The 13,044-nt window shown below is 44.1% G+C and overlaps 1 protein-coding gene across 1 annotated transcript in view; it reads right to left on the bottom strand.

The window, feature by feature from the left end:
• plxnb1a (plexin b1a) overlaps window positions 1-11,319 on the bottom strand; it is a gene marked incomplete at both ends in the record, with an annotated part of 31,722 nt that extends 20,403 nt beyond the window's left edge. Inside the window, 10 exons of the mRNA XM_083974712.1 lie at window positions 1,256-2,032; window positions 2,418-2,526; window positions 2,720-2,828; window positions 2,951-3,107; window positions 3,296-3,428; window positions 3,554-3,654; window positions 5,435-5,563; window positions 8,072-8,254; window positions 9,358-9,600; window positions 10,459-11,319. Coding sequence (XP_083830838.1) covers window positions 1,256-2,032; window positions 2,418-2,526; window positions 2,720-2,828; window positions 2,951-3,107; window positions 3,296-3,428; window positions 3,554-3,654; window positions 5,435-5,563; window positions 8,072-8,254; window positions 9,358-9,600; window positions 10,459-11,319 — 2,802 coding nt within the window. The remainder of the gene's footprint in view (window positions 1-1,255; window positions 2,033-2,417; window positions 2,527-2,719; window positions 2,829-2,950; window positions 3,108-3,295; window positions 3,429-3,553; window positions 3,655-5,434; window positions 5,564-8,071; window positions 8,255-9,357; window positions 9,601-10,458) is intronic.
• Window positions 11,320-13,044: the final 1,725 nt, after the last annotated feature.

Here is a 13,044-nt window from a genome sequence, read left to right as displayed (position 1 = left end):
ACAGGAGAGCTAATAAAGAAAACAGCTACTGAAATGGAGTAGTCACTATTCTATGTCGGCAGTATTAGCATGTGTGTAGTTAAAGTGCACAATGACTTGTACACTCAGTTCAACATTTTTGGGGAACGCACATCCACATTTCTTGTTTGAAGGTAGTGAAGTAGATTGATACTGTTCTCATATCTGTATGTTCAATATGAAGCTACACTCAAGAAATGGTTAGCATCTTAGCATAAAGGCTAGTAGCTACCAACTGTTATTTAATCCATCTGCTACAGTAAACATTATTGATCTACCTGTTAAGGCTATACACAGTAAAATGTCTAAAAATGATTAGTGTACACCAATGGAATACCTCTGGAATTATGTATTCACAATATCCCAAATGTGTCCAGCATTTATCAAACCTCTCATATTTTAATCAAGGTAATGGGAGGTAGTTGATCACCTGTCAGTGATGTCATATTCCCTATGTGTATGTGTCTGCATTGTGGTTGCCTGCCAAAAGCTCAATGTTGTCTTAAATCCAGTTTTAAGATACTTAAAATCTAAAACCTTTTACACCTTACACCACCTCAAACAGACATCACCCAAAAATCAAACAGCTAGATCTTAAGTTATCAGAGAAAAAGCCAAAGCAAATGTTGGGCAGCTTCTGGGCCCCCTGAATTGGATCTGTGAACCGTTCATATTCGATATGAAACTGCTTATTTCTGTTTGGTCTGTTTATTATGGAAAATATGTCAACTCTCCAGATAATTTGTCCGGCTGGCGATTAGAACCTCCTAAATATCTGGTTTGTAATTTATGAAAAAACAATCAGTCACAGCTTCTAACTCTTGTCTGCTGTGTAGCGTTAGCAAAATAATAATTACAGACACTGGGTCTGTTTGTTTTGGAAAAGAAGACACCTCTATGGATAATTCAGCTCCTGGTAAAAACCTCCAAGATGGCTGACAATGAAAGAAATCCAATGGTGGTGAAGACAACAACTCCCATGATCCGATTCTATTCCAGAACAACACCCAACACCTTTGTTTGTGATTGTTTTGATTGAGGGACCCCTAGTGGCAGAATTTACATGGTGTGTGATGATTAACTGTAGCTCCATATTTATCACAGACCTACTGTAGAATAGTCTGGCATCAAACCGCTGGGATCTAACTCTCAGCATAGAAAATAAATCAGTTTCTGATGGTGTTTCTGATGGACCGACATTTTTACAACTAGCTGAACATGTGGCTTCTGCACTCACCAGGAAATAAGAGTCAGTCGAAGAATCTGATTGGTAGTTTGTTGTAGATTCTGAGTTGAGGTCATCAACTGTTTTAGGCGATTGTGTATAGACGACCGAGTTGTCGCTTGCACCTTCAACAACTGAACCTGTTGCAGAGTCCACCTCAGTCTCTCCCTCTGGCTTCTCCCACTCACTCAACCACGGAGGTGAGTCGGCCTCTTTCGGGTCCTTATTGTCACTGACAGAAAGGTCTACTGAAAGGGTCTCCTCGCTGGAGGTAGTTGAGCTTGCATCGGAGGAAGAGCCCACCGCTTCACCGGAGAGCTCTACAAATCTCAAGTCGGAGTCTACCTGGCCACTAGTGCTGCTGGGTAATGTGGTGTGGAGAGTTTCGGCAGTTATATTTAAGCTGCCAGTGTCACCGTCCTCTGAAAAACCTTTAGTAGCGGCTGTGGCACCATATCCTGTTGTTCTCTCTGCACCAGAAAGGGACCCGTCTACGGTGGAGACATCCATGTGGACGGTGGTGGCCTGTGTCCTGACAAAGGGGGGAGTTGTGGGCAGGGTGAGGGGCTCTGTAGATTCAGCATTAGGGGCGGTGTTAGGTGTCACTGTGGTGGCGGTAGAAAGAGCAGCTGCTGTGGTTGGGGTAGGTATTTCTGTGGGTGGTGGCTGTGTTGTTGTTGTTGTTGTTGTTGCTGCTGTTGTTGTTGTTGTTGTTGTGGCCCGGACAGTGGGTGGTAAAGGGATCAGGGTTCTGGTAGGTGGTGGGATGGTGGGTGTTGGAGGTTTGAACTTGATGATTGAGTAGCACAAGTGAGCAAGCGAGGAAAGGAAAAGGACAAAGAAAAAGGCAGGGGAGGAGACAATATTAGGATAAAACAAAAGGGTACGCAAATACATTAAGAAGCAACTCATGGGTGACATTAAGGAAAGGATTCATGGTAAAAAGAAATAAAATAAAATTAACAGCAAACAGAAAACAAACATAACACTACACCAACAAAGCAAACAGATAGAACATGCACAGACCAATATGTACACCATGGTTCACAGTGCAGTGTGAGAAACACTTGACCAAACAGACCTAATGCCTTTACAGTTTCTCTGCAATATACAAATACAACTTTCAAATCCATCCTCATTTAAAATCCATAGCTAAATGCAATCTCAGACTCACGTTTTGGTTGTAGATAGTCCCTCCTTGGCTGCAGGTTTGTCTGTGTGTGCATACATGCTGGTGTATGCACCAGTTACACCCCCAGCGGCTGCTAACACACCCTTGGCATCTGGTAAAGGACAAAGTAGGGGCACAGGAAGGACCAAACAAACCATGTTAAAAATTAGTGAGAGCAAATACAGTATGTGATCTATATCAATACTTCTACTTCTATCAATAAAACTATTATACAATTTGCAGTTGCTTTTACTTCTGATGTTGAGTTTGGAGCAATGTGTGTTTGTGATGGTGTGTGTACTCACGGCCTGCGTCCAGACAGCTCCTGCACCAAGCTGCAGTTGTAGAATGTGAATTCTGTCTCTGCCACCGTCACATTTATGAAACGCAGCGACAGGGTCACCATCACAAATTCTGCGATCAAGAAAAAAAAAAATCACAATAATCATTCCAATTTTTTTTTTGCAATTTTTTATAAAGCGTTGCAGCCCTGCTTTGGCATTTTTGTACATTAAATTTGGACTTTAGATACTCACCATCTCCATGGCCAATGGGAGGAAGACTGCTGGCATCAGGGGTGGAGCATGTAACACCAGTGTTAGTGAGTGAGGCGGGGGTTTCTGTGTCCTGGAAGAAGCAAGAGTACAACTCTCCATCTCCTAAACTGGGGAGGCCTTCAACTGCCACTGTGATCTGAGGGAGGGGGACAGACATCAAGAAGAATAAGAACAATAAGAAAACAGAAATAATTCAGTTCTGCCCTGCTCAATGCACTAAAGACAGATAAAACATTTTGTATCAATCAAACTACAATGTGTACAAGATATAAACTCAAGACAGACTACAAGATGCAACAGTTTTGTATCTTTCCCCAGCATTACATCAGTTTTCTCCCCACGGCTGATGTTGTACAGGCTGAGGTGCTGAATACTGAGGCACTGCTGCGTCTGGTTGAAACTCCACAGCCACTGGCCCTGCAGAGACCCTCGCTGGCACTCCCACCGCTGACCGCACCTGAAACACCACAGATGTTAAGAGGACAGGAAACGAGAAAGTGGCAGAGCGAAAGCACGACGGCATTCCACATGATCAGACTATTGTTATTTTTTTCTTTAAAAAACACCTGCACAGTAACACACCTTCCCTCCAAGACACACCAGCCACAGTAGGGGTCTTTGGCAGACAGACAGGACTGACAGTCCATATGATCTCCACATTCTGCCACTGGACGCTTCTCTACCTGCAACGACAGAGCGTCAATATCCAGAGGCATGTTTCTGCAGTAGTTGTTGTGATCATCACAGTTTCTCCACCGTGTCACAGCACAAGTTATTTATTCATTCTTTTTTTTAAGGATTTTGGCGGCTATTTGCCCTTAATTGAAATGGGGAGGCAGAGAGAGGGGGAATGACATGCAGCAAAGGGCAGTATGGGGGATTTGAACTGGGGCCGGCTGCAATGAAGACTAATAGCCTCTGTATATGGGGCACCTGCTCAACCCAGTGAGCTATACAACGCCTCTAAATTGTTTTTTATAAATACAAAATCATTCAGCTAATGTTCAGCCAACGACCTAGCATGCTCATTGGCTAATTAACTGGTGTAGCTTTTACAGTAATGTCAACCTTTCTCTGTCAAATTAACCGTAACAGGTCACAGCTATTTTGCAAGCTTGACATGTTAGCGCTAGCGAGCCTGTGCGTAAAGCTTTATGTTCGCGTAATGTCGGTGGAGGTTTTGATTAATTTAAATCCTAACTCAACACCCACTTCCTTATAGCTCTATTTTAAAACTTCCTATTTCTACGTTGACAACATTTTCACCAACTTTTTTCAGTTGGTAATGGCAATGATCAAGTTTATAATGTTTTTATTCTTCATATGTTCTGACATACGTAGATGCTGGAGCAGGGCTGTCAGGATTTTGGATGATCCATTCCACCCCTGCAATGGGCTAATTCAGCTCCTGAAATCAGGCAGGCGGTTTAGAAGCATTGTGGCGAAAACAGAAAGAGTTAAAATAAGTTTCCATCCACAGGCCGTCAGGCTCCTAAATCAAAACATGCCATGCACATCTCTAGCACTATGCATCTTGCACCTCAGGCCTGTTTGATGCACTCTACAAATGTTTTTTATGTACTTAGATGCCTACTTGCCATGACGAATGAAATTATCTTTTTATCTTGCCATTGATTTCTTAATTTTAACTTAAGTACTATCTGATGGACAGCACAGTTTTGGGGGGTAGTCAGGACTTCACTTCACTGCTTGTTTTAAGTGTACTCTATGACTATGCATGTGACAAATGAAGAATCTTGATCTTGATCTTGACATGTACTGTAGCGTTATGAATGCGTTGCTTGTATTTAAAGTAATTTGTTTACATGTGAGTGTTAACCTGAAGTTATCAGACATTTGGACTAAGATGTTCAGCGGTTTAGAAGCGACATAACCCATTCTTATGAACCGGCAGTTTCCCAAATCCATTTATCAGCTTCTACAGCTTCTCCAGCTACCCACACAGAGACACTCTATAGGGAGTGTGCCAACACAATGGAGGCCACTTTCTCTGATCAATACCATTGTTATGTCTGACCTTACACCTCCTGCTGACTGTTGTACCCATCACAGTGGGGTTGGTGACCTTTGACCTTGATAGCCAGCTGGGCTCTCTGTTTTCTTTTATGCTCTCTGCCTCTCATTCTTTTACGCTCTTTTGCAGCGAGGGAGACGCAGCTTGAGGAAGTATCAAAGCCTGAAAAAACTCTTGACAGACAACATTGTGCGACGATGAATGACAACCCATGTTCAGACTCATGTATGGAGACATCTGGGCGAGTGGCTGGATGGACAGGTTGACCGAGAGGCTGTTTGTGCATCTGTTGAGTAGTTTTAACGGGAAGCACATAAAGCTTTGAAAGCTTGCTTCCTAACATTGATCGCTGTATTCCACATTCTGTTTATTTATTTATCACTATATCATACGCTATAACTGTTTAACTGCATCAGTTATAGACTTACAGTAGTTTTGGTCATGAGGTAGATGTGTGCTCCATTCTGATCCAATACAAGGTCACTGTTGATGGGTGAGTTCGGATGGATCGTTGTGTTCGCATATACCTCCACCTTGCCATCTTGGCCAAGATAAACCTGAAAAACAAATGACAAATCAGAAATAGTTGTATAATATACAATAACTATCACTAACAAAGGATTTATATCTTCAGACGTTTTTAGACAAAAGCCGAATGTGCTGCAGGACTAAAATGAAGGGCTGTTAAAAAAGAAAATAACACAAAAGGAATATCTTCTTCAGCTTACAAATCAAAAGCAAATCTAATCATGCTTGTGCAGGATTGCAGCAGAAGTGGCCATGAATGTGATTACCACACAGTCAAATCTAATATGAAGCACAGGAAGACACCTCTGGCTTAAGTGATTCCCAGGCCTTCAAACTCTCATGTTTCCCTAATGTTAATGAGATTAGCAGAGGTTTTCATGCCTCTTTCCATAAAGCTCTCACTTGATCACTGTGAACAGCATGGAGAACCAGTTGTCCCATTAAGAGGATACACTCAACACATAATGGCATTGGGAAGATGCTCCGTTAGGCTTGGTGACTACTAGGACACATTTATGCAGTTTGTTGTTGTGCATGCTGTACTGAAGAGGATAGGACAGTGTTTTAAAGGTGATGGTTGCATTTTTTCTAATCTATGTTAAAACAACAGCCACACGCCCGTACAAACTACACAAATCTCCTCTACATAGAAGTATATCATTACTATTATTAAATTATTATTGACTAAAGCGGAGTAAATCCAAAATGTCTGTTAACGAATATGGCAACAGAAAGAATTAAAGCCATCAGGAAAGCAGTAGCTCATCGTGTGTGCTGTACAGATTTCTCATTTGAGCGTGGTTATCAGACAATTTTTGTTCACATTTAAGTATCACTGCACCTTTATTCCACCACACACCATTCTTAAACGCAGTATAAAGGGATGCTGATGCTGTCACACCTCTGATTCCTGAATGACAATGGGGCAATATGTTGACTTTGTTTAGCTCAGGGTAATTAAGCAGAAGCATCATAAAGAGGGGTCCTCTTAAGGAAAGGAAGTATCTGCTTCATGTCTCTCCTGTGCACCTCATCTTCAACCCTCATGAATCTTTTTTAGGGGCGTGACTTTGTTCTGCTGAACATCATCTTCATCATAACAGACCCTATCTTGATGGTGATACTTCTATACAGACCGGTGTGTTAAATTATCAAGGAGCACGGTGAATGTTTTATTCCAACCCTGGTTGCCTCACAGTGATGACAGGGATGACAACACTCCAGGGAGTCATTGGTCCCCACATAGTGCAACATGTAACACTTTGCTTCCTGTACAGATTCAATTAATTAAACACAGCATGTAAATTAGGGAGCTTTAAAAGTGCTGGCATGTGATTTTTTTTTATTTTATTTTTTATTTTATCTTTGGGTGGAAGGAGACTGTTTGTTCCCTGTGCTTTTATTCTTTGTGCTAAGCTGTCACTAATGTCAAACTATTCCTGTAACTCCAACAGGACAGTTCTGTGGATGGACTGAACTTGAGCCGGTGACACTAATTACTGGCCATCCCAAATACTACACACACACACACACACTCACAGAGAGTCCTGCATCTGGACACTGTGGAATTTGACCTGCTGTGATACGATAATCCAGTTACAATAGCTTACTTGAGATGGCTACATGGGGTGCTGCTTTGATCTGCTACCTAAAAGTACTGTGTTTGACTCTGATGTCGCTCTCTCTCTCTCTCTCTTTCTCACACACACACACACACACACACACACACACACACACAATGAAACAGGCCTAGTAACCATCTCCTTGAATATCTCACTGCAGAGTAATGTCTACAAGCCTCTTATCTCATCCACTACATGTACCAGATCTGTGCAGATGTGATGGAAGGTGGTAATAGGCAGGTGTTTTAGGACAATACAGTATTCAGTAAAAGCAGCATTCATTCAGTCCTTTACAAATCATAAATCTATTTCTGGCGACTCATTCCATCAATCCTTCCAAGAAAACTTCCACTATTATCCCAAAAATGCATCGAGCTCAAGTCTCCAAGAATCACATACTGAAGTCCACAGAACAAAAAGTGAATGTATTAAGCATGGGATCATTCTGGTATGCAAGTCTATGTGTGTTGGAACGTGGTGAATGTCAGAATGACTGGAATCTTCCAGGCTGTAATCACAGAGTGATGCTGAGGTATATGGGAACCGGCTTGGACTTGGACAAAAAAAAAAAAAAAAAAGGTTTATGTGGTGGTGAGGTGTGTTTGCTTCACTGGGGAATGATTCATAGATGAACTGAAAAGGAGCAGATGGGAACAGCCTCAAGGGCAGGGCTGTATGGATAACAGTATAAAGCCGTTCCACATGTGTGGTTGCAGTGATTTGGAAATCAGGAAACTATCATAATAAGATATGACCTAATGGTCTAAATATTCCCATGATACACAATGGTCTTCTGTTTTACCTTGGATGCACTGTTAATTTGTGCGGGCGTCTCCCAGCCTGGCACATGGTTCATGCCTGGACAGGCTGATTGGCGTAAAGAAACTGGCGGAATGACAGAAACTGATGAGTTACCTTGTGTAGAGTCCCTTTGGAGTCTCCCAGGAAGGCGATGCTGTGTCCATCTCTCACACTGACGGCCACAGCAGTGAGGCGGGCGGCCGAGGTGTGCCACACGGTCTTGGCTACCAGCGGTGACCGACTGGCCATGGGGCTCGGGGTGTGGTCAGAGCCGCAGGGATACGCCTTCAGGGTATTCTACGAAATTTGGCCAGAGCGGAAAGGGTATCGTTAGCTGGTTTGTCCTTCCGCTCGCCTTTCATTCTTTGCTACCACTTCCTTAAGAGTCACCGAATCCTCTTAATTCATCATAAGAGGATTGCACCGTAGGTTAAAGCAGATTCATTCAGATAAGCCAACTCGCTCTTTTGGTCTGGCAAAACAAGCGCTCCAAATCCTGCTTTCCAGTAAGTCTCTGAGCTCTGGCTCCAGATAATTGGCCCTGACGGAGGAAGCCGAATGGGACATCTAGTTTTAGTCTACTTAAGAGTTTGTTTATTAAAAAAATAAGACAGGCTGAGGGACTGTGATCTAATGCGTCTTCCCTGTTCTCTCTTACTTCAATCAGCCCTCTGTTTTTCTCTCAGCATCTTCTTCCTCTGCAGCCCTCCTCCCCGTTACTCTCTGTGCTACAGTCTCTTCTATTCCCATGTTTCTACCCCCACCCCCCTCTTACTCTGTCCTCTTATGTCAGTGGGTTTCAAAAGAACTCCAATCCTTCCTTGTCAGCGCTCATTAGGCAGCGGCGCAGCTGATTCAGGGTTAGTTTGGTTTATTGATCCCTAACGATCCCATTAAATGGTTCTGAGGGCTGATGAGACCCGAGCGGCTGCAGGGCAGCAGCGTGGGGGGGGGTTCACTGGAGGGCTGCAGCTGGGCAAAGCCACTTCTGGGGCATATGTAAGGCACTGGGCCTCATTACAAGACTTCCAACAATCCATTATATATATATAGCTGCAACTTCATCCTGTTTCTCATTGTAATTCTGCCAGTGAAGTCATCCCTTGTTTTGCCTTTCTCTGAATGCTGAAGCTGACAGAGTCAATAGATCTGAGGTACAGGAAGACAACAGGAAATAATTCATAATGATGTATAGCTCTAATGTATGTACTTTGAAGCAATTATCCATGCTCACAAAGCAGAAAACACTGTAGCACGCAAATCACCGAAAGAGACCAGAGGGAAACAGGTATTAACAGAATCTTTGTTTTAAAATCCACCAAATATTTGCTTATCCTCCATCAAAGAAAAGGTCAACTCCAACATCAGGTGGATGTTGAAACTATTAAGATTTTCCTTACCAGGGGCAGGTTGGCACAGCTGGACTTGACCTCGTACTCTATGTAGGCCACCTCCCCTCTTCCCTCCACCCGCCCATCCTGGGTGTAGCAGAGGTCACGGGTGGAGTCGATGTGCCTGTCGAGCTCATCCAAAGGATAGACGCACAGGGCCGAGGCGTCCAGAGGACTGTTGTTTGTGGAGCTTACGTGGGTGGAGAAGACTCCAAGCAGATCCTTGCCCTCCCGGCCTGCACCTTGTCCCACCTGTTGCAACAGAGGCGTGGGAAAAACTTGGGATAGTTAAACACAGGCCAGTATCAGGGAAACAGTTCTGAATGACTTAAAGGGATAGTTCAACATTTAGGCAAATTAGCGCATTGCCATAATCCCTAATAGTTTTAGGAGTAGGTTCACTACCTTTATTTGTCGGTGCAAGCTATCTTTAGAACGGTGGAGCAGAGCCACAAACTGCTCAGAGCTACGCTACGGAGGGTCATGGGATTTCTTGGTTTCCCTCATCAAACTCATCAAATACACAATCCAACAACTCCAAAACACTCTGGTGGACAAGTTGTGACCTGCACATTCACCACCCTATGAGATAATAACGGTTAATAATAATGAGACAGTGTTGTTTTAGAGGTAAATTCATGCAAAACCGCTGATGCGCGTTCCCGTCAGGGACAGTTTTTAGGCAAGCAGTCTCTGCATTTGCCTTGAAAACAACTCAGTTTCGTAACGTTCCGTTATTATCTCATAGCGTGGTGAATGTGCACGTCACAACTTGTCCACCAGAGCGCTCCACCAGTTGTTGGATTGTGTATTTGATGAGGGAAACCAAGAAATTCCATGAGCCTCCGTAGCGTAGCTCTGAGCAGCTCGCAGCTCTGCTCCGCCGTTCTAAAAACAGCTTGCACCGACAATTAAAGGTAACAAACCTACTCCTAAAACTATAGGGATTATGGCCATGGGCCAATTTGCCAAAATGTTGAACTATCCCTAACTAACATCCATGCTCTCTGGTGTCAAAGAAGATAAACTTTTAGGATTTGGTGCTTCCCTCATTATAAGTAGAAGTATTGATATGCAAATAACATATAAACGAGAAACATATTAACTTACCTTGGCCGCCTGGAGCAGGTTATATGTCCTTGAATGCGACGTTGATGATTGGCAGACAAGAGGAACTTCCACATAGGAATAGTAGGAGGTGTCATTCAGGCACACTCTGGCAGCATAGGTCCGGTACTCCCGCGATGCCGACTTGATGTCACGGCGGTAAAACAAGAAGTACACATACGTGCGCCGAGTGAATGCCGTCACAAAATGGTGGTCGTACTCCGACAGACGCCCGGCTACGGCCAGTTTAGCGGTCTCCTCGTAGGAAAAGATGGGTTCTGATGAGAGGTGGCGGGTAGAGATGGGTGGGTGGCTGGCGGTATAACCCCTACCCACGTACATTACTGTCCTTCCACCACGAAGCCCCACCACCAGCCCCACTGTGGACACTGATGGATCATTGGCCGCAACGTACTGCGTATCCACTGGCCTCTCGGTGGAGAAAAGAACCTTTTTGATGGACGACAGGCTGCGTTTCTGGCAGGTGCCCTGGTGGACGCTCCCACAGGTGATCAACTCTGACGCCTTTGGATCCACCAGCAGCAGTTTGTTGTGATTGCTGGTTCTCCTTGCCTGGGGGCAGTTGGCGTCAGTGACCGGGGGGAGGCATTCTTTGCTGTCGCTGACCGGGCCCGTCATCTCCTCCTGTTCCAGCCGGAGCCCATCCACTCCATCCAGCTGGAAGAGGTGGTCCCTGGCCCCCACGTACACCGTCCCCACAGAGGGGTCAGGGTGGAGCACCAGGTGCTGGAATTCGGTGTCATTTCGGGAAAAGCTGGGGTAGGAGCGACCACGGGCAGAAACAAAGACGATGGGGATGAGGAGCCAGAGCAGGGTGGAGTTCAGAGCCTTCCCATGTAGCATGGCAAATAATCTGCCGGGGGAAAAATAGAGCAGGGTTACAGGCCCCGTACAAACAGATGTTTGAGGTTAAACGGGAACATTTAATAGGACTAAAAGCTGCTTCCATGTAGTTGAGCATGGTGCAAGTTTAAGCGTTTTAGAGAGCTTAGGTTTAGGCTGGGAAAATGTTAAGAAGCGGGAAGAGGCTCTTAACATTTAAGCTAGCTTTTTTTCACACACTCACACACAGACAAATTCAAACATGACAGAATATATTAAAGAACAAGTGTTATTTATTCTGAATCTATTCTTGTATTATTTATTCACCAACCATCAGCATGAAACATTTGCTGAAGTACCTGCACACACAGAGATTCACACTATGGTATTAGATCTATTTGTTGTTTTGAGCCATGCTGTAACATTGGAGGACATGTTCCCCCATTAACATGAAGAGGAATCCATTTCAGATTTATATTTAAACCCATTCACAAATAATTTACTTTTGTTTGTGTAAGATCTACAGTTCCAAGCTGCTACGTGAAGTAATGTATTCTTGTCTGTGATTGCTGGTTGGTTGTCAAGGGTTTTATCAACAAGAACAAAACAAACAACATTCTGTTTATTAGTGAGTCACACCAAAACATGTTGGGAAAACCCCCTCACCATCTATGGTCTGTGTTAAGCTGAAGACTTCCTCCGCCTGATCACCTGGTATCATATCCCATTCCTTTCTTCTCCGTCTGTAAATGATTAGCAAATCTGCAAGCAGAGACGGGAGACGAAAAGACAGACTGAGACATGACTCAGAGACGGATGACTCTCTTATCCGATTATTCATCAAAATGTCACAACACCAAGTGTGAAATTACACATGCGCGCACTGTTTATACCCTTACCACGATGCAGACTGCATTCATTAGATTACAAACACCAGCGGCCGTGGTATCCCTTACAGCTGCAGCATTCGAAACAACAACTCTCATTTCCTATTTCCACAGGCATCACTCAACACCTCGGAGCAGAGTGGTTTGTGGACACTGAGAGCCTTCACATTAGAGATAAAAACCCCTTTAATTATTGAAGAGGTTCCTCAGACCTTTCTCTGACCTCCTCGAGAAAGGTCACATAATAAATAAATAAATAAATAAATAACTGTAGCCCACAGGGCGTGGAGCGAGCTTTAAACTGGGTACATGTACTGTAAGAGCTCAGCGAGAATCACAGACACAGAACATTATTTATTTTGAAACCGAGCTGAAGCCCTGGTGAGATTATTCACGCCCGGCAACCCTGCATAATGACAACGTGGAGAGAGGACAGCTATGTCTCAAAAAGTGCGAGATTCAATATTGTGCGCTATTACTTTGCCGTGTGAATAGATTTCTGAGGCATTACGCATGCAGTGCCATCTCACCTAACTGTCTACCCCCTGCGGGCTGCAATCAGGACAAAGACAAGGCGGGGATGAAAGGGAGGGGACTGGGAACCTCTGTGCATGTTTGTGTGTGTCGGAGAGAATGTGTGTGTGCGTGCGTGTGTGTGTACATAACCAGGGGCCATCAAGGAGCAGGTGCATGTGTCTTCGTATGTGTCTGGTAAGTGGGTGAGTGTGTCTCAGGCCTCCTCTTTACTTATTCATGAGCAGAATAAGAAGTATAATAAGTAATAACCTCCACGCCCACTGACAGAGGGTTTGAGTTGTGTGTGTTTGTGTGTGTGTGTGTGTGAGTGTCAGGAAGGGGG

The sequence above is a fragment of the Trachurus trachurus genome (assembly GCF_905171665.1).
Source record: "Trachurus trachurus genome assembly, chromosome: 7".
Taxonomy (NCBI): domain Eukaryota; kingdom Metazoa; phylum Chordata; class Actinopteri; order Carangiformes; family Carangidae; genus Trachurus; species Trachurus trachurus.
The sequence above is the reverse complement of the archived record's forward strand: the minus strand, read 5'-3'. Positions and strand labels throughout refer to the sequence as shown.